This window comes from Phialemonium atrogriseum (genome assembly GCF_030411735.1).
Source record: "Phialemonium atrogriseum strain 8032-3 unplaced genomic scaffold QBC33scaffold_27, whole genome shotgun sequence".
Classification (NCBI taxonomy): Eukaryota; Fungi; Ascomycota; class Sordariomycetes; order Cephalothecales; family Cephalothecaceae; genus Phialemonium; species Phialemonium atrogriseum.
In genome coordinates this window covers 152365-173413 of record NW_026848164.1, presented here as the reverse complement: position 1 = coordinate 173413, position 21049 = coordinate 152365, and the positions used below count along the sequence as shown (strand labels likewise).

Here is a 21049-nt window from a genome sequence, read left to right as displayed (position 1 = left end):
AATAAGCGCAAGCAAGTGACAGCCCCCAACTGCCGCGGTCCGAGGCCCTCCACGACGACACTTGAAGCCGGGGTTCTCGCAATGAACCGCTGTAAGCCGCCCTGCAGCAAATGCATAGATACATCGGAGTAGCGTTGAGTTTGGTAGTGGCTAGTCGTTCTAGCGGGTTAATTACTTGGCAAGGGACATGAGTCATGCCAGGAAACAAGGATAAGTCAGGCACATGGCTTCCAGTTGTAATTCGACATGACTCATGGCCCGCTAAGACAAATGTGCAGTGCATACTCGTATCTCGGCAACTTGGAACGGAGCATCGCCGAAGCGACATCGGGTCAAGCGCATATTCACATGCCCTGCTCCGGATGCAATGACGGCAAAGAACGAATGGACGGAAATGGCACTCAACTGTCCGAGCAACGATTTCCCCAGGTTTCTTCATGCCGAAAATACCCTGCCCAGCATCGAAGTAAAGTCGTGGATGCGGGGTTATCCAGCTCCCTTCTCCAATTCTAGACTTGCCCCACTCCCTCTCCCTCCCCCTCCCCCCTCCCCCCTGCCCCACGGGTCTCCGTGCAAAACGACCTCGCCAACTCGCCCACAATTTGCAGGCTCAAAGCAGGAGAGTGATCTCACTGGCTACTCAAGCATCGTCACCCTGCTTCTCCTGTTATCATGACAGAATCGGATTCAGGCGACATCGCACCTTCAACTTCCGCCAGAAAGCGCGTCAGGACAGTATCCAATCTCACCGAGGAGCAGATCCAGCACAAGCGCAACGTTGATCGCAGGGCCCAGCGTGCGTTTCGCCAGCGGACGAAAGACTGCATTTCGAAGCTTGAAGAGCAGTTTGGCCAGCTCCAGGAGACATGCTGCGAGAAGGAACAGGAGCTGCAATCAGTGCGCGAGCACAACAAAGCCTTACTCCAGTGTCTCGAGACTGTAATTGATTTGGTCTCCTCCACGGTGGGCCAGTTTAGGGATGACGCAAACACGACTGTTATTCCAGGTACAGCATGGCACTTCCGCCCGACACGCATTAACTAGGTAGTGTAGGGGTTTCTTGATCACCGCTAAGACCACCTCATAGGAAGCTGTTCTCATGCGCTCCACGCCAAGGTTGGACACCTTCGCGACGGAACCCACCCACCCGGCACCGAGAAAATTACCGGAGCTGAACAAACAGCCTCCATGAGCCCATATCTCTCGTCGCATGATGGTCACGTAACAGGCCGGGTCTCATTCGAGACAGGAAACGCGACCTACCAAGTCTCGCCAGCCGCCTCTGGGAGATCCGAGGACAGCCACAATGCACAACCAGGAAGCCATCAGCTTCCCGTGAGTACTTCAGATGTCTCCAGCTTCTCTCTGTTGGATGTTCAGATAGCCCAGTCGGCCATGCCCGAGCCTCATACGGAGCCCTTCGCCGCCATGCCAACCCCCTGCAGTACGGCCATGGCCAATACGCCGCCTTATGTGCCGCAGATCGCCACCGTTCTTCCGTCCCATTTTCCATCGACATGTCCTCTTGACGAGATACTTCTTGACTTTCTCAGCTCCCGCAGAGACATGCTCTCCAAGGGCGTCTCCCTCGAATCAGTCGCGGGTCCGGAAAAGCCGACCGTCAAGGCGCTATTTACCGCGGAACTTGCCACGCCCGTGCATCCGCTCAGTGGGATCATGTCCAGAGTCCTGTCCACGTTCCCCTGTGTAGGCGAACCGGAGAAGTTGGCCTTCTTTTATTTGATGTGTCAGACAATGAGAGTTGGGTTTTTCCCCACCACCCCTTTCCTCCTTGTTTCCTTCCCCATTCTCCCAAACGTTTTTTTCCTCTCTCGAAAAGATATAATCCGTATTTTATACGCCACTGACGATAAAACAGTGGCAGATCTCCCCCACAAAAGAGAATTATTTTGCAATGCCGACATGGCTGCGGCCTACGGTGACGCAAATAGCAGTTCCACACGCAATATGGATAGATAACATCCCGTGGTAAGAAAGAAAGAAGAAGAAGAAGAAGAAGAAGACTACACCTCGGAGACAGGGGCCCTTCCGCTAACGGTATTTACAAGGCCTAGCGTCCGGGACGTGTTGATCGAGAACGCCGACAAGTATCCGTTCGAGGTGTTTTCCGAGCAGTATTCTCAGAGAGTCACTGTAAACTGGCCATTTGATGTCCTCGATGCCGTCTCGGACCTTGACAACGAGGCCGTGTTACATTCCATCTTCGAGAAACACATCCGTAACCTCAAGAATTGGACCGTCTCTGCCGAGTTCCGGGGGTGCTTTCCTGAGGTGGCCTCTTTGATAAGCTCTTGTGAGTAGCCGGGAATGACCAGGGATGACAATGCCAAATTGGTTTCTGCAATGGCTGGGGTGGGGGTAAGGGCAGAAATGTGTGAACGTATGGATGGGTCTCGAACCAATATCTTCTACATTCTAAGCATGGACGGACTAAAATACGGAGTTCAGGCTCAGGTTCAGTCTCAAAACAAACGGCCGGTACAGCATTGTGAACAATCCTATTAATTACCAACTAGCCCCAGACCCAGTCCAGTTGAGATTCTGCCACTCGTCACACGGATCCCAGCCATATCCCCCCACCTGGGGGGGCGTTGGCCCTAGCCCCAGTCCAAGGCCCATGTTGTTCGCGTCTTGGAATAGGAAGTCGGTCAAGGGCGGCGGAAACAGAAAGTCGGTCAGCTCCGGGGCGTTCATCAATACAGCCGGGTCCGAAGCTGAGGCCGCCCGCCGCCCTTCTTCTGCTCCCGTGGAGAAGCGGCCGGTTTGGCGGCTTTCGTCGTGGCCCATCCTGGCCAGGCCGCTATTATTGCTCTCGGCGGGCGATTTCCCGTGGACAACCCGGGCGCCGGAGCGGCGCGGGGCGGCGCGTCTCTGCCACTCGCCCTTGAACAGGATTATGACCTCTAGCGCCCTCGTCGCATTACCGTAGCAGCGGCCGATCTCACCAAGGGCCTGGCAGCAAAACTGCAGGTCGTCCAGGGAGGTTCGGGATGACTCATCTTGGGGGGGGCTGGCGCGGTTGCATCCGTTGTATATGTGGACGAGGCAGCAGGTGAAGATGATGTGGACGATCTGGATGTTTGTGTATCGGAGCGTGTGCTGTCTGCGGTAGCAGCGAAGTATGTCCGTCATGCGATGTGCTGCTGCGACACAATCGGCCTCTACGGTGTTCAGGACTGCAGTGTCTTCTGCTGAGGTGAGTGAATTGTGCCAGGGCTGGTTGTCTCGCGGGAGATATGGCCGGAGAAAAGCGACAAGTGCCGCATTGTACTGCATGCTGCGGTTCCGTTTTAAGCAAACGTCATGATGGTTTCCGGGGGTCGTAACCCACTTACTGTAACTGGAGGACTCCGGGAGTGTATGTGTTTGTAGTGCTGTAAGGATCTACTTCCAACTCGGCATGAAGGTTGTCTAACCAGCCCTTGAACTCGTTCTTCATCTTGGTCAAGAATGTCACCAACGCCTTGATGTCCATCCTCTGACCGGAATACCTATTCTTCAGTCAATGGGTAACGTTCCTGGGTATTTTGTTTCTTCAAGTTCTAGACAGCACGTACAAGGTCCTGTTGACCTTGCGCATCAACTCGCACAAGGAAATGGTGGCGTCGGTACAACTCTCGAGTGGATTGAAGACTCCCTCCCCGGATGGAACAGATTGAGAGTCGGCAGCAGGATATCGATTCCAGGTCTGCATCCTGACTTTGTCAAGATCTCTCGGTGGCCGGGGAGTGGAGATATACTGAACGCCAGCAGCCCAGGGGCGCCCGACATAGACACTCCACATGCTGCGATCATTTTTAGACGCCTACTGTGGGAGAAAGAAGCGGTGGTGGAGAGAACACAAACCTGTCATGGATGAAGACGCCCCAGAATGTCGTCCGTCGCGCCTCAACGTCACGTGGACTCAGCATACCACTCCGACAGTGGTCTGCGAGATCTAGGTGTAGACCAAGATCGACGCTGAGCCTGAGGGCCATTCCTGTTGATACGTAATTAGTGACTTTGCAATTAATATAAAACGAGAGAGAAAAGGAGGAAATAAAGAGAAAAGAAGAAAGACGGTGTTAGACTAACCACTATATAACCATCCTCTAGCATCACGGGTAAAGGCTGCTTCCAACGCGCTCATGACGACGAGGGCCTGGACCGTGGCAACTGTTGGGCTGTCCATCTCGATATCTAGCAAAGCCTTCCCTCGCAGCGAGAAAAACTCAGGCGCAGGTTCGGGGACGCCGAGCGACTCACCGGACGCCAGACATGCACCGATGGCGCAGCTGCAGTCTCAGCAAACCGCGAACACACTGTTAGCACAGGGTTCTGGCCCCTCACGACAGGCAAAGACGAAAATCTCTCCAGTCAGTCATCCTCGAGCGGGGATCATCGATCTTACATAGCGTTATTCAGAGTTTCAGAGTAGTAGGGTGTTGTATTTCCATCCAGCCACGCCCTCCTAGCCTCAAAGTATATGTCCTCATCAACAACGTGAATGGCCGGATCCTCCCAGGCAAAGTACAGCTTGGCCAGATGTATCTCGACAGACGGCAGCACTGGATGGTCCAGACCAGCTCGTCCCAATACTGCCTTGCCCTCGCTGGCAACATGGCGAATCGAGGAGCGCGATATGCCCTGGAGGCCATTGCGCGAGATGTGCAAATTCGAGGTCGGCCCGTAGTATCGCAACTGGCCGTCCTCGGCGATCTGGAGAGAGCCCATCCGGGCCGTCAGCGAGCTCGCCATGTCATCATCAGCCCCTGGATGTGCATCGCAGGGTGTCTCGAGGCTCACTCGCCGACCTCTTTGAAGCGGCACTTGACCGCGTTGCTGGGGATTCTGGGCATTCCGGGGATTATTATGGGGGGGTGTCGGCGGCCGCTCATCATCGCATTCGCTGTCTGACTCATCGTCTGCGAGGAACATCTGCTGAGAGGCCGGGTCGGGTTGCTTCGTCTCGGGACTGCGACGAGACGGTGATTGCTGTGATGTTTCGAATGTCGGCGACATCCCCCTAGACGACCGGCGCGGGTCTGTAGCTGGGACCTCCCCAACGACTGAGCCTCTCCGCTGACTCGACAAGTTATTGTTCTGCTCAAGATTCGAGGCCGAAGAAGGGATGGACCGGCTCAGATACGTGGGAGAGGGCGGTGGCAGTTCGATGTCGTGGGCCCGGAGAGTGTCTTCAAGCTGCGAGAGACGCTGCCTCAGCGAAGTCGTGACCTTGTTCGAGGTCCTAGACATGGGCCAGGTTTGCAAATTGTTGCGCGAGATCTTTGACGTGATAGACATACCTTCGCTTGTCCGAGTTTACAAGGTAAAGGCACTCCTGGTTGGAGATGCTGCAGTTCAGGCATGTAGGCTGGCCGTCGCACTGTCGTCGGTGGCGGGCATCAGCAAACGGCAGGAATCAACTATCAAAGGCACCACTAAACGGTCTAACCGATCGGTGTATGTATGTACTTACTTTCACCTTGCGTCGACGACAGCGCAGGCAAGCAGTCGTGATGTGCTTGGCGTTTCTCATTGTTAGAATTACTGGGGACAACTAAATCCTGACAGGGAGACGGAGGAAAGTCAAAGTCGGCGTGCTTGGGGAGAAGGGCGGGGGGATTAGCGGCATGGAGTTGGTTCTGGCATATGCGGAGATTACCCCGCATTGGGGGAGTCTCCACTCAGGACGGACCATCTTGTCATGGAACATGAGTTACCGAGTGGAGCGAGGCTTGGTAGGGCATATTGGAGGGCCATCTTGGAGTACCTATTTCATTGGCACTAAGTAACTGTACATGTACCTTGTTCTCGGCGTCTCCATCAAAACGCACCCCCCGGGAAGGAACTGTGCCCGCCACTTTAGCCAGCCATTAAGCGAGGCCGAGGTGTGTGGGAGATAATCCCAAACCCCTAACATTGGAAGGGGAATCACAGAGATGGGGATGGCCTGGATGGGACATGATGCAAAGACGTCGTAGTTGTCCTCTCTCCTGTGGTTCGTGGCGGGAGCTAATTATAAGACTTCGTCCTCGGAGCTCCATAATTCCATCGTCCGAGGATTCGGATTCATGTGCCGCTACGATTAGTAGGAAACTAGGAGAGGGGAAGAAGTGAGAGATGGCTCGGAACTGAATTCCGAGCACCCCCCAGCAAGGGGTAGCGGTGCGTTCAGCCGACTACCCCCTTAAAACACACCAACGCAGCGATATACCACCTTACGATGCTATATCGGTTCTAAGGCTCTAGAAAAACCGTCGTCTGATATTGTTTGTTCGTCACTCAGTCAGGATGGCGCAGCAAAACACCATCATCATTGGGGGAGGAGTTGCTGGAATTGCAATGGCACACACGTTGAAATGGAAACTTGGGTACACGGATTTCGAAGTGCGTTGGCTGTTGTCACCCCAACCATTATCCACTCTTCATCTTGTTAACTCGGCATAGATTTATGAGAAGGGTCCAGGAGTGGGAGGCACCTGGAGAGTGAACACTTATCCTGGATGGTAGGGCCTCTTCGCCTATCTCCATCATTCGCCCAAACTGACAATTGTGCAGCGGGTCTGACGTGCCCATTCATCTGTACTCATTCAGCTTCAATCTCAACCCAGGTTGGACGCAAGCCTTGGCCGACCAAGAAGAAATCCTCCGTTGTCAGTACTGCCTGTCTGGATGGGAAAGAAACCGCCCAGAAATAGGAAAAGGAGAAAGGGGTGCTGCAAATAATGCGAGGCTAACTGTGCCATCCTTGTACAGACGTGGAGTCGACAGTCGACAAGTTCCAATTGAGACAGTATTTCCGCCTCAACTGCGAGTGCCTCGGCGCGAGGTGGTCTAACGAGCGGCAGCAATGGGATGTCACCTTCCTAGATGGCCGGACAAAGAAGACGTTCACGCGCCAGTGTGCCATCCTCCTCTCTGCCGTAGGGGGCTTCTCCAAACCGCGAGACGTCCGGTTCCCTGGAATGGAAACCTTCCAGGGCAACATCTTCCACACGGCTGAATGGGACCACTCGTTTGACTACATTGGCAAGAGAGTTGCCGTGGTTGGGAACGGGTGCAGTGCCGCCCAGGTGGTGCCGTCCATTGCATCTAGCGTCAAGAAGCTGACCCAGTATGCACGAAGCCCACAGTGGTACCATGAACGGCCCAACCAAGCTTTCACAGGGTTCCACAAGTTCTGCTTCAAGTACCTGCCCCTGTGGCAACGATACTACCGGCTCAAGCTGTTCCTCGATACCGACGAGTTATCGGCAGTTTACAGCCCTGAGAAGGTTGCACAGCGCGTCGCGGTCGAGAATCAGGCCAAGGAATACATCTACAGGGAAGCGCCAGAGAAATACCACTCATTCATCGTCCCGGACTTTCCTCTTGGCTGCAAGAGGCGCATTTACGACCCCGGCTACCTTGCTTCTCTCCGACGGGATAACGTTGAGTTGCTTCCAGAGGGAATCAAGAAAATCACAACGACCGGGATCATCAGCGAGAACGGGAAAGAGGAAGACTTTGATGCCATTGTAATGGCGACAGGATTCGAGGTCCAGTCTTTCCTTGCTCCGATGGAGGTCATAGGCAAGACAAACTGCACACTTCAAGAGCAGTGGGACAAGGACCGAGGCGCCCAGGCATACATGGGCACATTCGTCCACAATTTCCCCAACTTTGCAATCCTGTAAGTCTTTGATAGCACTGGGTCGAAAGAGGAGAGCCGAAGCTGATGATAAATCACCCAGATTTGGACCCAACACCTTCCCAGCATTCAACTCGGTCATCTTCTCGGTCGAGGTGCAGGTCGCATACATTGCCCAGACGCTGATGAAGCCAATTTTGGATGGCTACGCCACGGCCGTCGAGGCAAAGGAGGAGGCAGAGGACAAGTTCGTCGCCAATCTCGACAGTGTCTTGGCAACGACAGTCTTCGCGGCCGGATGCAGCAATTGGTACATCAACAGTGCTGGACGCAACGCTGCCGCCTGGCCGGGCCTCGCCTCGGGCTTTTGGCGGGCTACGTTCTTCACAAAGTGGCAGGACTTCCACCTGACTGGCGGCTCCAGACTATGGCTTATCAACCGGCTAGTTAGGAAGACAAGGGCAGCGTCGCCCATCACCTGGCTTGTCGTTCTCGCTTCGGTAGCGGCTGTTGCTTGGGTCAAACCGGCGTCGCTGTTTGCCTTGCAGGATTGGACCAACGGGGGATTTGAGCTGTTGAGAGAGAGACTGGGTTGAAAGGCAACAAAAAGGCTGCTTGCTGTAAATGTACGTAGTATGTACATACATGGAGATTGCAATAGAAGTACCGTACTCTACATATATTACACCGAGCCTTTTTAACAACGGTAATTAGTCAACGTAGGTTACGACTTCAAAGTGACCGCCCAAGAGCCACCAGGCCCCGACCCGACGGCCATCCCCAAGAAAATATTCCTTGCCCATAGTCAGACCCAACCACCTGACTACCACGGCGTAGATGATGTGGTTGCTCGGTCCTCCCTTGGGTAGAATTCCAATCCGGCATGGGAGCCTTTGATGCGTCGGAATTACCAGACCGAGGCGCGCTGCCACGTAACCAACCCCCTAGTCAAACAGCAGGCTCCCCGCATTTCCCCCGCAAAGCCCTGGCTGAACACAACCTGCACAACCTGCCCCAAGAGTGTTAGCCTCTACGAGTCTGACTATATTAGGTCGGGAGACTGACTTGATCGTGTGTGCCTGCCCTCTGTATAGATCTGTTTCGAAAACATTCACTCCTAACTACTAGATGATTACTTCCTCTAATTACAACTTTGACGACTTGAGCGGACACGCGATGGCCACAAGCAAGATCGCGGTAATCACAGGCGGCGCCTCCGGGATGGGTTTGGCGTGTGCGGAGGCGCTGTCACGGAGAGGCTGGGGAGTACAGATTATGGACCTCAACGCGGCGGCCGGGACGAGCGTGGCCGGTCGACTCCAGAACGTCAGCTTCAGCCAGGTCAATGTCAACTCGTGGGACTCACTCTCGTCGGCCTTTCACAACGTCTTCACCAAGCAGGGCAAGATAGATTTTGTATTTGCCAACGCGGGCATCCTCCAGCTCGACAACTTCTACCAGAATGTCGAGGTGCGGCCGCCACCGGAGCCGAGACAGGCCAGTATCGACATCAATCTCAAGGCTGTCATCAACACCAGCTACCTGGCCCAGCACTATTTCCGATCCAGCAAGCACGGTGTGAAAGATCCAGTCTTGGTCATGACAGCTAGCATTGCCAGCTTTGTAAGTATTTAATTAATCATCAGTCAAGTCATGGCTTGCAGTTGAACAGCGGATATGCTAACCTCAAAGTTCACACGCGCTGCAGTACGCCCAGGAGTTTAACCCTCTTTACACGGCCTCCAAAGCCGGTGTTCTCGGTTTCATGCGGTCCATCGCCGCCCCTTTCTACCACCAAGACGGCATCCGGACCTACGCCATCTGCCCCGGCACGGTGCGCACGAACCTACTGGACAGCACGGTGTGGGATACGTTCCCGGAGGAGCACATCACGCCCGTCGAGACGGTAGTCTCGGCAGTGGAGAAGCTCGTTGCCGGGGGGCGTTTGCAAGACGACCAGGGCAAGGTAGTCGAAGACGGGGAAAATTACGGCTTGGCGGTGGAGGTGTTTGGCAGGAACATGTACTTCCGGGATCAGATGGAGTACATCAACGATGGCATGCGTCAGATCTGCGAAGCTGCCAGCCTGGAGCACCAGCAGGAGAACTTGCAGTAATTAGACTAATAATCATGGCACGGGAACCGGAAATTGAAGATCGAAATTTACGACAGCGCACACAATGTGTGGGGGGACCAATTTGTCCATGAGTCAGTGCTGCCCCTGACTTGGACTGACATCATGACATGACATGACACGACATGCACATATACACACAACCCTAACACCTACCCGTCTCAACCGGTCAGCCGAGAATGTTGCATTGCGGACGGAGTGAGTATGCGGAGAAGTCCCCCACACCTGGTTTAGGTAATACTGGGGTAGGTGTTTGCACGGGAGGTGCGAAGCAAACTAATCGGTGGGGTCGACTACTCGTGTTGATAAGTTCTCGCGATTTTGAGCATCAAAATAAAATCTACTTGTTGAAATTATTGGTATTGCTGGGAGAATCATCGACTTTGTTTGATCCTTGACCTCCGGATCCAAGCTTGATTCCTAGTCACACACGCACACACAGAAAAGGAGGGAAACAACCATGGGGTCTATCATTGCGGAAACCATGCTGGCAGCCCAGTACAATGTTGTGTGTTCACTGGCACATACCCAATCCGTATGGAGACGTGGAGGGAGACACAGACTGACCAGATTATCCGAGCCAGGAGAAAAACAAAATCGAGGTCAATCGGGTTCCCATCCCTCAAGCTATTGACGTCGAACTTCTCATCAAGACGACATGTGCAACGCTCTGCCATTCCGACCTCGTAAGTACCGAACTTCCCAGATAACGATGCGATGCCGCAACTACGGGTAACCCGCAGTATGGCTACCTTGGACGACATGCTGAATGCCAAGTAATTAGATGCTCTTCTGGGGTCACACCGCGGAGAAGCCGCCTACCGACACCATCACCATCGGGCACGAGAACACAGGCGTTGTAGTAGCTATGGGGAAGGATGTCAAAGGATTCAAGATCGGAGACAAGGTGGGATGTCTAGGTTGCAGCTACGCGTGTTGTAAGTTGCACTCTCGCCAGCAAGTTTTCAGGACCCCCGGCTGACCCTCTCAACCCTCGTTCCTTAACAAACAGACGAATGTGAGGGGTGCCAGGTTCACAATCTGTTCTGCGAGAAAGGCACCCAGAGGCTCCATGGCTTCCAAACCGCGGGGCATTTTGCCGAGTACTCGACGGCGGACTACCGGAACGCCATGGTCCTGCCCGACGGGATGGACATGGTGGGAGGCGCACCGCTTTTCTGTGCTGGAGTCACCGGTAATTATTATTACGGCCTCCCTTGTGTTCCAGCGACCCTGAACTGATTTTGAAATGTTCGTTTGTACATGATTAGCCTACCACTCCATCAAAGGCTGCGATCTTCAAGAAGGTCAATGGGTGGCGATTATCGGCTGTGGCGGGCTTGGACACCTGGGTAAGATAACGAAGGACAGCAAACACAGCTTGATGCGTATACCACAGCGCATACAGAAATTCCGTGCTAACTAAGTGGTGCATCATCACCGCGCAGCTATCCAATATGCCAAGGCCATGGGCCTCCGCGTCATAGGCCTGGATATCTCAGAGGCTCAGCTGGAATCAGCGAGACAGCTCGGCGCAGACGCCATCTTCAACCCGGCCAGGGACCCGGACTACCAACGAAAGATTAAAGAGATGACCAATGGCGGATGTCACGCCACAGCCGTCTACAGCGCGTCCAACAAGGCCTACCAGGATGCACCCGCGACTCTACGGTGAGAATAGGATGCCACAAATTGTTGATTTTCATGACCACAATGTAACTATGCTGACTCGTGCCTCGCCCGCAGCATCAATGGGCTGCTCATGATCGTCGGCATTCCCAAGGAAGAACTGTCCATCAGCGCCTTGGACATCCTCCTGGGCAAGTACCGCATTGCGGGACGCAGCAGCGGGGTCCCCCAGAACATGCCCGAGGCCATCCACTTCAGCCACAAGCACAACATCAAGTCACATGTGAACGTCTTCCGAGACATCAACGACATCCAGAGGATGGCCGAGCTGATGGAGGCTGGGAAGACGGCTGGGAGGTTTGGCATTGTTTTCGACTAGGTAGCCACGAGTGCGTTTTAGTCACATCTTAGCTAGCTGCCTTGGCCTACATGTGCCTCGTCAAAGTTTCCAAATAATCTTGTTGTCTCGTCTCTACCTGCCTACCCACCTGTGCTTGCTGTGTGTGGTCCTTCGATTTCGGGGAAATACTTTGAATCCCGACTGTGAGATGTGACGGAAATGGAACCCGCTGGCCTGGTTTTCCCTCCTCGGATTGGGCTGTCCCGACGACAATCCCCCAGACTCCCATATCGGAGGTTGGTTAGAAACCCGAGAAGGCGGGGTATGTCTGTACAGTGGCTCCAGTTCATGTCGAGTCATGGCAGACAGGCAGACAGGGAAGAGTTGCCCCATATTTACCCCGCATCCATGGTGCCGGTATTCGTGACCCCGGAAACCGGGCCTCGTGCACAGTCCCCAGCACTTGATGCTATATGAGAAGATAGTCTTATCATATTTTGATTGACTTTCTGAAGCTGCCAATCCCCACCTGTGATCCTTCCCAGCTGCCTGTCGGACGAAACGCAAAGATGCCGTGGAAAAAGATTGAGCACCAATTTACCCATCCCCAGCTGGACTACAGCTCGGAGCCAAACTTCCAGCCGTGCATCAAGGTCTCGGTGTTTTTCAAGAAGATCGATTCCATCGACCACGACACCTTCTTCGGCCACTGGAGAACTGTCCATGCCGACCTCGCAGTTGCAACCCAGGCCTTCCGCCACCATATTGTGCGCTATGCCCAGGTGAGTGAAAATCGTGCCCCGAATCCCCAAGCCCCCCGCGTCTGAGTCGTAACTTTCAAACTCACCCTGCCTGGCAAACATGACAGCACCACCAGACGCCTGAAATGAAAGAGCGGGCACGTAGTCTGGGGGAGAATGTCCTAGACTACGATGGATGTGCACAACTTTGGGTGAAAACCTGGGACGATTGGTTGGCTTTCTACAACAGCAAGGAGTACGCCGCGGCCCTGAGCCACGACTGCGACCGGTTCATGGCTCTGCCCATGACATACATGGTCGGGTATGAGAATCTGGTTGTGGGTGACGCATCTAGGGCAATGGGTGGGAAAGACGGGATGGGTGCGGCCCAGCTTCCCAAGAAGGAGGAGTGAAGATGCTCTGTTGTCTACTGTACTCTCTCTCTCTCTCTCTCTGGGACCAGTAATTTGACAGACTAAACTTCGTGTCCGTTGGTAACCTCGCCGAGGTACTCTGAAAAGAATGGTACAAATGTATGAGCTAAACCTGGTTCTTGAGATTTGTGCAGTCATCGGCTTTCAAGCAAGGCTAATATAAACTCCCCAGACTATGTTAGAGCCCTTGTTGAACTTCGATGGCTTATCCCTGTCATCTATAGTAGCTCGGCAGCTCGTCCTTGTCTGGGAAATCCGTACTCCCAGCGAAGCCCTCCCACTCCTCCAATACTTCCAACGTCTCGCAGCACTTCAATTTCATTATGTCCACAGCATCTGACCCAATCGGGATCCTCAACGGTAGACGTCCTACCCTTCTCTCCGGCAGGTTTTCCCCCCTTGCGATATCCACAATCCTCTCCGCCGCAAGGGCCGGATCCCCCGGCTGCGCACCGTCTGTGACTGCGTGGATCCTGGCCATCTCGCGTTTCACCACTGCATAGTCGGCAATGCCACTGTCGTGGTCTAACACTGCGGATTTCTGTTTTACGTTAAGGATGCTGGTGCGGAACTGCCCTACCACTAGGAGGTGTACGCTGATGCCAAGATGGCACGTTTCTTTTTGAAGACACTCGACAGCACCTGTAGCGGATGTGTCCCACTCTTGAATCAGCATTTTGGAACTTGTGGTTACGGTTTGGACAAACCCTAACCTTCAAGTGCAAACTTTGATGCACTGTATGGTCCTCCAGCACCGACGCCGTGCCAGCCAGATATGCTAGACATGAACAGAATCGTCCCAGAACGTTGTGAGCGCATGTGGGGCAACACGCAGCGTGTCATTTTCAGGGAACCGAAGAAGTTTGTGTCAAATTGTCGTTTTGTCTCCTCTTCACTTCAAGGCCTTTGAATCAGCATCAACGACGCCTGGAAGGGGGGAGAGGGAGATATAGAGAGACCAAGAGAGAAAGGCTTTTTTACCTCAGCTCCTCCCATACCCCTGACAAAACGTATCCTGCGTTATTGACAAGAACATCAAGCCCTCCAAACGATGAGATTGCTTCGTCAACCTTTGCGTGGACAACAGACTCGGGTGCAGTAATGTCTAGCTCAAGTGCTTTAGCCCTAGGGATTCCCTTGACGTATTCAAGGTCAGATAGGCGTCGAGCTGTCGCGATAACCCTGTCGCCACGGGCGATGATCGCTGGAACAAGACACCGGCCGAAACCAGAGGAACAGCCTGTGACAAGCCATCGAAGAGACTGAGATCGTGGCTTTTGGGCCCCCATTGCATGGCCAGAGAAGGTTTGTAGGTTGCTGACCAAGGACAGGAAAATGGTGCGCTGTGATTGAGCAGAGAGATGTTGTGCTTCAACATGCCCTTCTACTTGCTTTGGGCGATCAGTGAGGTAAGGTACTTAACCCCCTGAGATATTGGTATATCAGTGGTGCGGGGTAGGTCTCACTAAAATCCTGCTAAAAAGCCCTGCATGTCCATGACTAATTCAGTGTACTTTCTTAGATGCAAGCAACACCGGCGCAACAGTGACTCGTTAAGTACATAAGTACCTATCTACATATTCAACTGCAGTACATATTTTTGCATACTCTGCTATTCGACTGTTTCAAGAAATTGCGGGCTGAAAGGATAATCAGTGTATCCTTTAGTTGCCATAGGCGTGTAGAAGGTGTCCCGATCGTACGGACTCAGAGCCAACCCACTTTTGATCCTGAAGGGCAGATCCGGTGTCGAGATGAAATACCTTCCAAACATGACGACGATTTCCTTGTCCGGATGTTCCTCCACAAGCCGCTGAGCTGACTCGGCGGTGAAGCCTCCCGCAACCAGCAGCGGCCTGTCCCATATGTCGTACGCAAATGTGAGCTTGTCCGAGGCCTCGACGTCGGCGTTCCCTGCGATCCGTGACTCGACGAGATGCAGATACGCAATCGAAGGGCTGAGCTCCTTGATCCGCCGAATCACGTCTGCGAACTGCGGGATCGGCTCGTCCATCCGCATGCCGTTGTATGTGCTCCACGGGCTGAACCGGACTCCTGTCCGCTCCCCCCCAATCGCGTCGCTTACGGCCTTGACAACTTCAACTGCGAATCGGGATCGGTTCTCGATGCTGCCGCCGTACTCGTCCTCCCTCCGATTGCACGTATCCTGGATGAACTGATCGATGAGATATCCGTTCGCTCCGTGCAGCTCGACACCGTCAAACCCGGCTTTGATTGCGTTTTTGGCAGCATTGGCGTAATCCTGAATGGACTGCCGGATCTGCACCTTGCTCAGGGGGACCGGCGCCGGACGCTCAGAATCCACGGGGATGTTGCTTGAACTGACAAAGGTGATGCCCTCATGCGCGGCAACGCTGGTGTCGGCTGTCCGGCCAAGGGCCCATAGTTGACAGAAGATGTAGCTCCCCTTTGCGTGCACTGCATCCGTAACCGTCCGCCAGGCAGCGATCTGATCCTCGTTATAGATCCCGGGGACGTTGGCGTAACCACCGTGGGCTGGCGAGATGAAGGCACCTTCACTAATGATCAGAGTACCTGGAACCGACGCTCGTTGGCCATAGTACTCCCTGACACTTGGTAGGGGGACGTGGTCGTCGGAGGCTCGGAACCGGGTCAGCGGACACATTGCTAGCCGGTGGCTTAGCGTCAGGTTGCCCACCTTCAGGGGCTGGAAGAGGCGAGAGTCGGGCATTGTTGGGACTTTGCTGGAGACACGGAATGAGTGAGATTTACACACCAGGCTCAAATCTCTCTGTAGTCTCGTCGCCTCATCCCCTGCTATCATTATTATACGGGTATGTCTGGACCCACCTCGGCACTATTGACCCTTTTCCCCTCTCATTTTTCCCCCCTCCTCCATTAGCGCTGCGCCAACACTTTTCGTATCCATGAGTCAGCGCCTAGCTGGCCAAGGCTTAAAACCGGAACCCAGGAAAGGAGACGGCCATGACTCATGGAAGCACCATCCCAGCAGCATCCCGCCGAATCGGAAATGGAATCCGAGGATGTCTGGACCTCGCCAGCCCATCGGGGCCAGTGCGCGCTAGCTCACTAGCTAGTCCCCGAACCGTGGAGGTGGAGAATCTGGGGTATTGTGGAGGAAAGCTGGGGAAATATCGAGATGATATCGACGAGGAGACGACAGGGCTTGGTCCTCAAGGTCTGAAGTCAAAAACCATAATAATCATCCCCTCCGGACTTCTACAGAGATCCGAGTGGAAGACGCGATTGCCACCCGACTCCCGAGACATCATCAATTATCAAGTTACCGACCAAGGTCCCGATCGAACCAAGATGTTTGAGAAACAGATTAGAGGCAAGACAATCAGAAGGTTGATGTCTACAACCTGCGCGATTGTAAGTTTGTCCCTCACGTTGTCGTCGGGGCTGGAATTGAGCCAGACATATGACACTAACAGGGTTGTTCTGACAATGGATAGTCATTCTGCATGTACGGCTACGATGCTGGCGTCCTGGGAGGCGTCCAAGAGACAAGGCCATTCCACCAAGCCATGGGTGTACGTTGATCCCCAAGGTGCAAAGGCGAGCTTGGATGCCGCTAACTTCCCTCCAGTACCCGACAGGAACTTACGTCATCCCCATGATCGCGTCCGCATACACGCTCGCGGCCGCTGTTTGGTCGCTCGCGCTCACTGTCATCGGCCTGCCCTTGGGCCGACGTATGTGTATCTTGCTCGGGAACGGATGTGTCATTGTTGGAGGGATTCTCCAGGCTTCAGCCTGGTCGGTGCCCCAAATGATTGTCGGCCGCATTATCTGTGTACGTCCTCATACAACAAATAATGGAGGGAAACCAGACATCATTGGCTAACTCCCTGTTTCCCCCATCGCAGGGCATTGGTATCGGCGTAAGGCAGCTCCACAGTGTCTCTTCTGCACTCTCATGCTTGGACTGACTGACTTTGTCACGCCAATAATGATAGTTCATCTCCTGCTCAGTCCCGACCTATCAAGCCGAGATGAGTACCGAGATCGAGCAACGCGGCCCCGACGTGGCAGTCACCTGCGTCTTTCTCGTCGCCGGCGCCGCCATCGCGTACTGGATCGACTTTGGGTTCAACCGCCTAGACAGTCAGATCTCGTGGGTATGTTTCACGCTCCCAGATCATGCCAGTTGACTACTAGCTTGACTGTGCGCACGAACTTACTGGCTTTGTTCTTATAGCGTATCCCCATTGCGTTCCAGTGTGTCTTTGCCGTCTTCTCCGGGAGCATCATTCTCGTCCTCCCCGATACGCCAAGATGGTACTACGCTAGGGGGTTGGAGAAGCAGGGCGACGAGACGCTCAGCCGCCTCTTTGATGCTCCCGTCGATGATCCCAGGGTGCAGCACATGAAGCAATCGATTCTTGCCAGCATCGAACTCGAGTCAAAAGACACCCACAAATTCGATCTTATGAGTCTTGTCTGGGACCGGAGCGAGTTGCGGGCTGGGCGCCGTATCCGGATTTCATTCCTGATTTTGGCAATCCAACAGATGATGGGTATTGTGACCCCCCAGTTCCCATTCCCCGGCGGGCATTGCCCCGTAGTAAAAGAGTATACCTGCTGACGTGTGGCCCCTACCTCATCACCAGGAATCAACCTCTCTGTCTACTATAGCACCGTTATCTTCTCCCAAATCGGTCTCTCCCAATTTATGTCACAGCTCCTAGCGGCTCTGATGAACACTATGTTTGCCTTGGGGACTGTGCCCCTGGTATTCACCATCGAAAAGGTCGGCCGTCGGAACGTCCTGATGTACTCGGCCGTGGTCCTTACAATCTGCATGGCCATCTTCGTTGCCATGATCGGACTTCCCAACCCAACGACGGCGACACAGTGGGTTGCTGTCGGTGCAATCTTCGTCTACAACACCGTATTTGGATATGGGTGGATTGGCGTGTGCTGGCTATACGGTCCCGAGGTTCGTACTGCCCCTCGAGTGCCTTAACAGGAATCCGTAATTAATCAATTCCCCCCTTCAACAGATTGCGCCCCTTAAGCTGCGTCATGCTGGGGCTGCTGCGGGTGCATTCGGAGAGTGGCTGTTCTCCTTTATCACCGTATTTGCTGGCGGTATTGCTCTGCAAAATGTCGGCTGGAAGATTTGGCTGTGGATGGCACTGTCGTGCTTTGTTGCTATCCCCTTCGTTTACTTCATGTGCCCCGAGGTAAGTTTTACGGCTGGCTTGGCTTCTTCAAGCGAGCGTGGCACTAACACGGTTGCTTCTAGACTACAGGCAAGACACTCGAAGAGATCGACCTCATCTTTGCCACGGAAAGTGTGCGGGAGAGGATTGTGGCAGAGCAGCTTGCTGATCAGCAAATCATCTCTGAGAAAGCCAATGGCAGTACTGACCTTGTCGAATCGGTGTGAGGGTGGAACGACAAGCGCGAAACCGGCAGAGGGTTTCCGGTCTGGGAGCGGACGGGCCTTCGTTCAAAGGTTAGGGGAGTAATTGACCAAAGTCTTGAAGACTGGCTTGATTTCGGCGACTGTTGGTTGGCTTTGTCAGTGCGGTTGCTGCGGAAATTCGGCGCCTCTAATTCTGGTGGGCTGGACTTGTATATCTTCGAGTTACGGTTTCTCTTGGCCATTATTTAATCGTTCTGATAACTCGAAGTGCTCTTGCAAGCCATTTCACCAGATGTGATGTCAAGAGGTCAAGAGGGGATAGATTCGTGGCGACGCGCTGTTGCGGCGGTTCAGCCGTATTATCTGACGTTTCTTACTCGATGCGCTAAACCTGTTGTCATTTAAGGTGACGGCGGGGGTGACCGGTCGGCTGACCCATCGGCTATCGTTAAAGACATTGAGCTCGTAGGCATATACCCCAAGGTCGCAATCTTGGGGCTGCAAAGCGCGAAGTTAAATAGTATAACTGAGTTGCTATCCGCTTCCAAGTTCAACTAATAGTTCATGTTGATTAAGACAGTCTTGGGCTCCGTGTAAGCCCTCAAGGCATGCTCTCCCATCTCCCTCCCCAGGCCGCTCTCCTTTGTCCCTCCAAATGGGCACGAGAAATGGATATGACTTATACAGTTGATCCCCACCACCCCTGAATCAAACCGGGAGCTAACACGCAGTGCCCGGTTGATGTCCTGGGTAAACACGCCGGCCATCAGCCCGTACCGGCTATCGTTTGACCGGCGTACCACGTCTCTCTCCGATTCGAACTTGTTAATGACGGCAACAGGACCAAAGATCTCGTCCTTGTAAATGGGGGCGTCGGGCCGAGTGTTGCAAAACACGGTTGGCTGGATGTAATACCCCTGCGAAAATGAATGAGGACGGTTAGATGATACATCCCCCCAGGGATCGGGGAAATAATATACCTTTTCTGAGTCTAGTGAAGACCCCCCAGCAAGCAAGGTCCCTTCTCTATCATCTTGGGCCGTACAGATGATGTTCATGATCCTGTCGTACTGGGCCTTATCCACGACAGGACCAATTTCGCTATTGGCATCGTCCGGGTTGCCCATCATCTTCATCTTGTTTTTGAACCCCTCGACATATGCTTCGATGAATTTGTCGTAGATCCCAGCCTGAACGTATACCCGCGTCGCGGCGAAGCATATCTGTCCTGAGTTGGTAGTCAGGGCGTTCACCGTCCTGAAAGTTCAATCATGGTCAGTCAGTCTCAGACAATAAATGATATACGCAGAAGGAAGGGCCACGTCAAAAGACAGGAAATAATTACCACTTCACAGCATTTTCCAAATCAGCATCGTCAAAGACCACAGCGGGACTCTTGCCGCCGAGCTCTAGAGTCACTCGCTTCATGTTGCTCTTGGTTGCCATCACCTGGACGGCCTTGCCGGTGGCGATACTGCCAGTGAAGCTGACCTTGGCGACTTGCATGTTCGATGCAAGCAGCGCCCCCGTGGTGCCGTCACCCGTCACAACCTGGAAGACACCAGGTGGGAATCCGGCCTCGATAATCAGCTTGCCCAGGGCAGCTGCGGCTAGGGGCGTCTTCTCACTTGGTTTTAGGATGAAGACATTTCCCGTTGCTAGCGCTGGGGCGGCCTTGAGTCCTACCGAAGCGATCGGACCATTCCAAGGGATAATGCTGTGGTTTATCAGTCAGTCAGTCAGTCTTGGTCAACGTGGACGTCAGTGGACATATCAAGCAAGGCTCACCCTGCAACGACACCTAGAGGTTCGTTCCGGACAATCTTGTAGAAGCCGTCATCAGCTGGGAAGGACTGGCCTGCGTACTTGTCCGTCCAGCCAGCATAATCTGCGCGGGTGGTTAGCTGAGAAGGGGGTAGGATTAAAAAGGAAAGTTCGAAAAAGAAAAACAGAAGAAGAGAAAAGGAAGAACCAGATCAGGAGACTGACAGCGGAAGCATCCAATTGCAGTATCAATCTCAGACTTGCCGAATGGGCGATACGGTGCGCCCAGGGTTAGGCGGGTGAGTTTGGCTAGGTACTCTTGGTTTGCCTCGAGAATATCGGCGAACTTCAGGAGGATCTTCTGCCGGTCCTGGCCTGTCATGCTCTGCCAGGGCGATCCATGCTCACATGCCTTCAAAGCGGCCTTGACCGCGGCATTGATGTCTTCTTGCCCGCCCACAGGGATTTTGTCGCTCACCAGCTCGCGTGTTGCCGGATTGTAGACAGATATGCTGCAAGACAGAGTTATTATTTTCTTCAGGACATCCTGTCAGGCAACCGGGGTCGGTCGGGGCGCGAGGAAACTTGCGTCTTATCGTTTCGACAATCGACATACTAGGTTGCGAGGTGGATTAGCTGCATGCTTGGAGTAGCGACGGGTCGAAGTCGTACCTCATTGTCGATGAAGATCTTTGTGAGATGGGGTTCAAGCTCCATGGTAAGCTGTTTGGTATCTAGTTATGGATGCACGTTGGCGGCTCGGGTTTTGCTGCAGAAGAAAAGGCCCGGCTTTGGGGCCGCATGTTTACATTTGAACCCTGAGCCATCTGCGCCTAGGTATGGCTCCAGTTGGCCTTCCTCTGCTTGCCTATCGATAAACCTGGTTGATCATGTCGCCCGCACAGAAACTCGTCATAATCTCCACTAATTATTGTTGACATGATTGACATGACACATGTCTAGTGCCAGATTTGTATGCGGGGTAAATAGTTTCT

General features: G+C 53.7%; 10 protein-coding genes across 10 annotated transcripts; 6 read left to right on the top strand and 4 right to left on the bottom strand.

Moving 5' to 3' along the window:
* Positions 1-557: 557 nt before the first annotated feature.
* QBC33DRAFT_572924 (uncharacterized protein) lies at positions 558-2497 on the top strand. The gene is made up of 4 exons (XM_060430677.1): positions 558-1006; positions 1088-1761; positions 1880-1989; positions 2070-2497. Exons 1-4 carry the CDS (start codon positions 673-675, stop codon positions 2320-2322), a joined length of 1371 nt encoding a protein of 456 aa, XP_060280195.1. The 5' UTR covers positions 558-672; the 3' UTR covers positions 2323-2497.
* Positions 2498-2538: 41 nt separating this feature from the next.
* On the bottom strand, positions 2539-5576 carry QBC33DRAFT_478737 (fungal-specific transcription factor domain-containing protein; the record flags this gene model as incomplete). The annotated part of the gene is made up of 8 exons (XM_060425299.1): positions 5480-5576; positions 5307-5386; positions 4412-5248; positions 4096-4295; positions 3868-4000; positions 3579-3806; positions 3357-3512; positions 2539-3298 (listed from the first exon to the last, which is right to left on the bottom strand). Coding segments are annotated over exons 1-8 (2454 nt in total), but the record flags the coding sequence as incomplete, so codon positions are not given.
* Positions 5577-6294: 718 nt separating this feature from the next.
* QBC33DRAFT_580693 (FAD/NAD(P)-binding domain-containing protein) lies at positions 6295-8229 on the top strand (the record flags this gene model as incomplete). Its single annotated transcript, XM_060431214.1, has 6 exons — positions 6295-6390; positions 6451-6509; positions 6562-6656; positions 6760-7675; positions 7737-8151; positions 8182-8229. The coding sequence occupies 6 exons, from the start codon at positions 6295-6297 to the stop codon at positions 8227-8229; spliced, it is 1629 nt and encodes a 542-aa protein (XP_060280193.1).
* Positions 8230-8809: 580 nt separating this feature from the next.
* On the top strand, positions 8810-9749 carry QBC33DRAFT_596247 (3-beta-hydroxysteroid dehydrogenase; the record flags this gene model as incomplete). Its single annotated transcript, XM_060431869.1, has 2 exons — positions 8810-9256; positions 9342-9749. The coding sequence occupies 2 exons, from the start codon at positions 8810-8812 to the stop codon at positions 9747-9749; spliced, it is 855 nt and encodes a 284-aa protein (XP_060280192.1).
* Positions 9750-10227: 478 nt separating this feature from the next.
* On the top strand, positions 10228-11775 carry QBC33DRAFT_596246 (chaperonin 10-like protein; the record flags this gene model as incomplete). Its single annotated transcript, XM_060431868.1, has 7 exons — positions 10228-10275; positions 10352-10453; positions 10552-10705; positions 10780-10962; positions 11039-11119; positions 11216-11438; positions 11514-11775. 7 exons carry the CDS (start codon positions 10228-10230, stop codon positions 11773-11775), a joined length of 1053 nt encoding a protein of 350 aa, XP_060280191.1.
* Positions 11776-12210: 435 nt separating this feature from the next.
* On the top strand, positions 12211-13027 carry QBC33DRAFT_572922 (EthD domain-containing protein). The gene is made up of 2 exons (XM_060430676.1): positions 12211-12518; positions 12605-13027. Exons 1-2 carry the CDS (start codon positions 12306-12308, stop codon positions 12887-12889), a joined length of 498 nt encoding a protein of 165 aa, XP_060280190.1. The 5' UTR covers positions 12211-12305; the 3' UTR covers positions 12890-13027.
* On the bottom strand, positions 12936-14339 carry QBC33DRAFT_548460 (uncharacterized protein). The gene is made up of 3 exons (XM_060428853.1): positions 13892-14339; positions 13624-13805; positions 12936-13552 (listed from the first exon to the last, which is right to left on the bottom strand). Exons 1-3 carry the CDS (start codon positions 14197-14199, stop codon positions 13125-13127), a joined length of 918 nt encoding a protein of 305 aa, XP_060280189.1. The 5' UTR covers positions 14200-14339; the 3' UTR covers positions 12936-13124.
* A 77-nt stretch (positions 14340-14416) lies between these two features.
* QBC33DRAFT_548458 (uncharacterized protein) lies at positions 14417-15646 on the bottom strand. Its single transcript, XM_060428852.1, has one exon. It carries the CDS (start codon positions 15621-15623, stop codon positions 14523-14525), a length of 1101 nt encoding a protein of 366 aa, XP_060280188.1. The 5' UTR covers positions 15624-15646; the 3' UTR covers positions 14417-14522.
* A 441-nt stretch (positions 15647-16087) lies between these two features.
* QBC33DRAFT_548456 (general substrate transporter) lies at positions 16088-18431 on the top strand. The gene is made up of 9 exons (XM_060428851.1): positions 16088-16288; positions 16372-16449; positions 16506-16712; positions 16786-16800; positions 16876-17037; positions 17118-17436; positions 17530-17858; positions 17923-18105; positions 18168-18431. The coding sequence occupies exons 1-9, from the start codon at positions 16226-16228 to the stop codon at positions 18309-18311; spliced, it is 1500 nt and encodes a 499-aa protein (XP_060280187.1). The 5' UTR covers positions 16088-16225; the 3' UTR covers positions 18312-18431.
* A 242-nt stretch (positions 18432-18673) lies between these two features.
* Positions 18674-20952, bottom strand: QBC33DRAFT_498406 (aldehyde dehydrogenase domain-containing protein). Its single transcript, XM_060425616.1, has 7 exons — positions 20727-20952; positions 20644-20669; positions 20280-20566; positions 20079-20178; positions 19636-20007; positions 19271-19547; positions 18674-19207 (listed from the first exon to the last, which is right to left on the bottom strand). The coding sequence occupies exons 1-7, from the start codon at positions 20769-20771 to the stop codon at positions 18845-18847; spliced, it is 1470 nt and encodes a 489-aa protein (XP_060280186.1). The 5' UTR covers positions 20772-20952; the 3' UTR covers positions 18674-18844.
* Between the last annotated feature and the right edge of the window lie 97 nt (positions 20953-21049).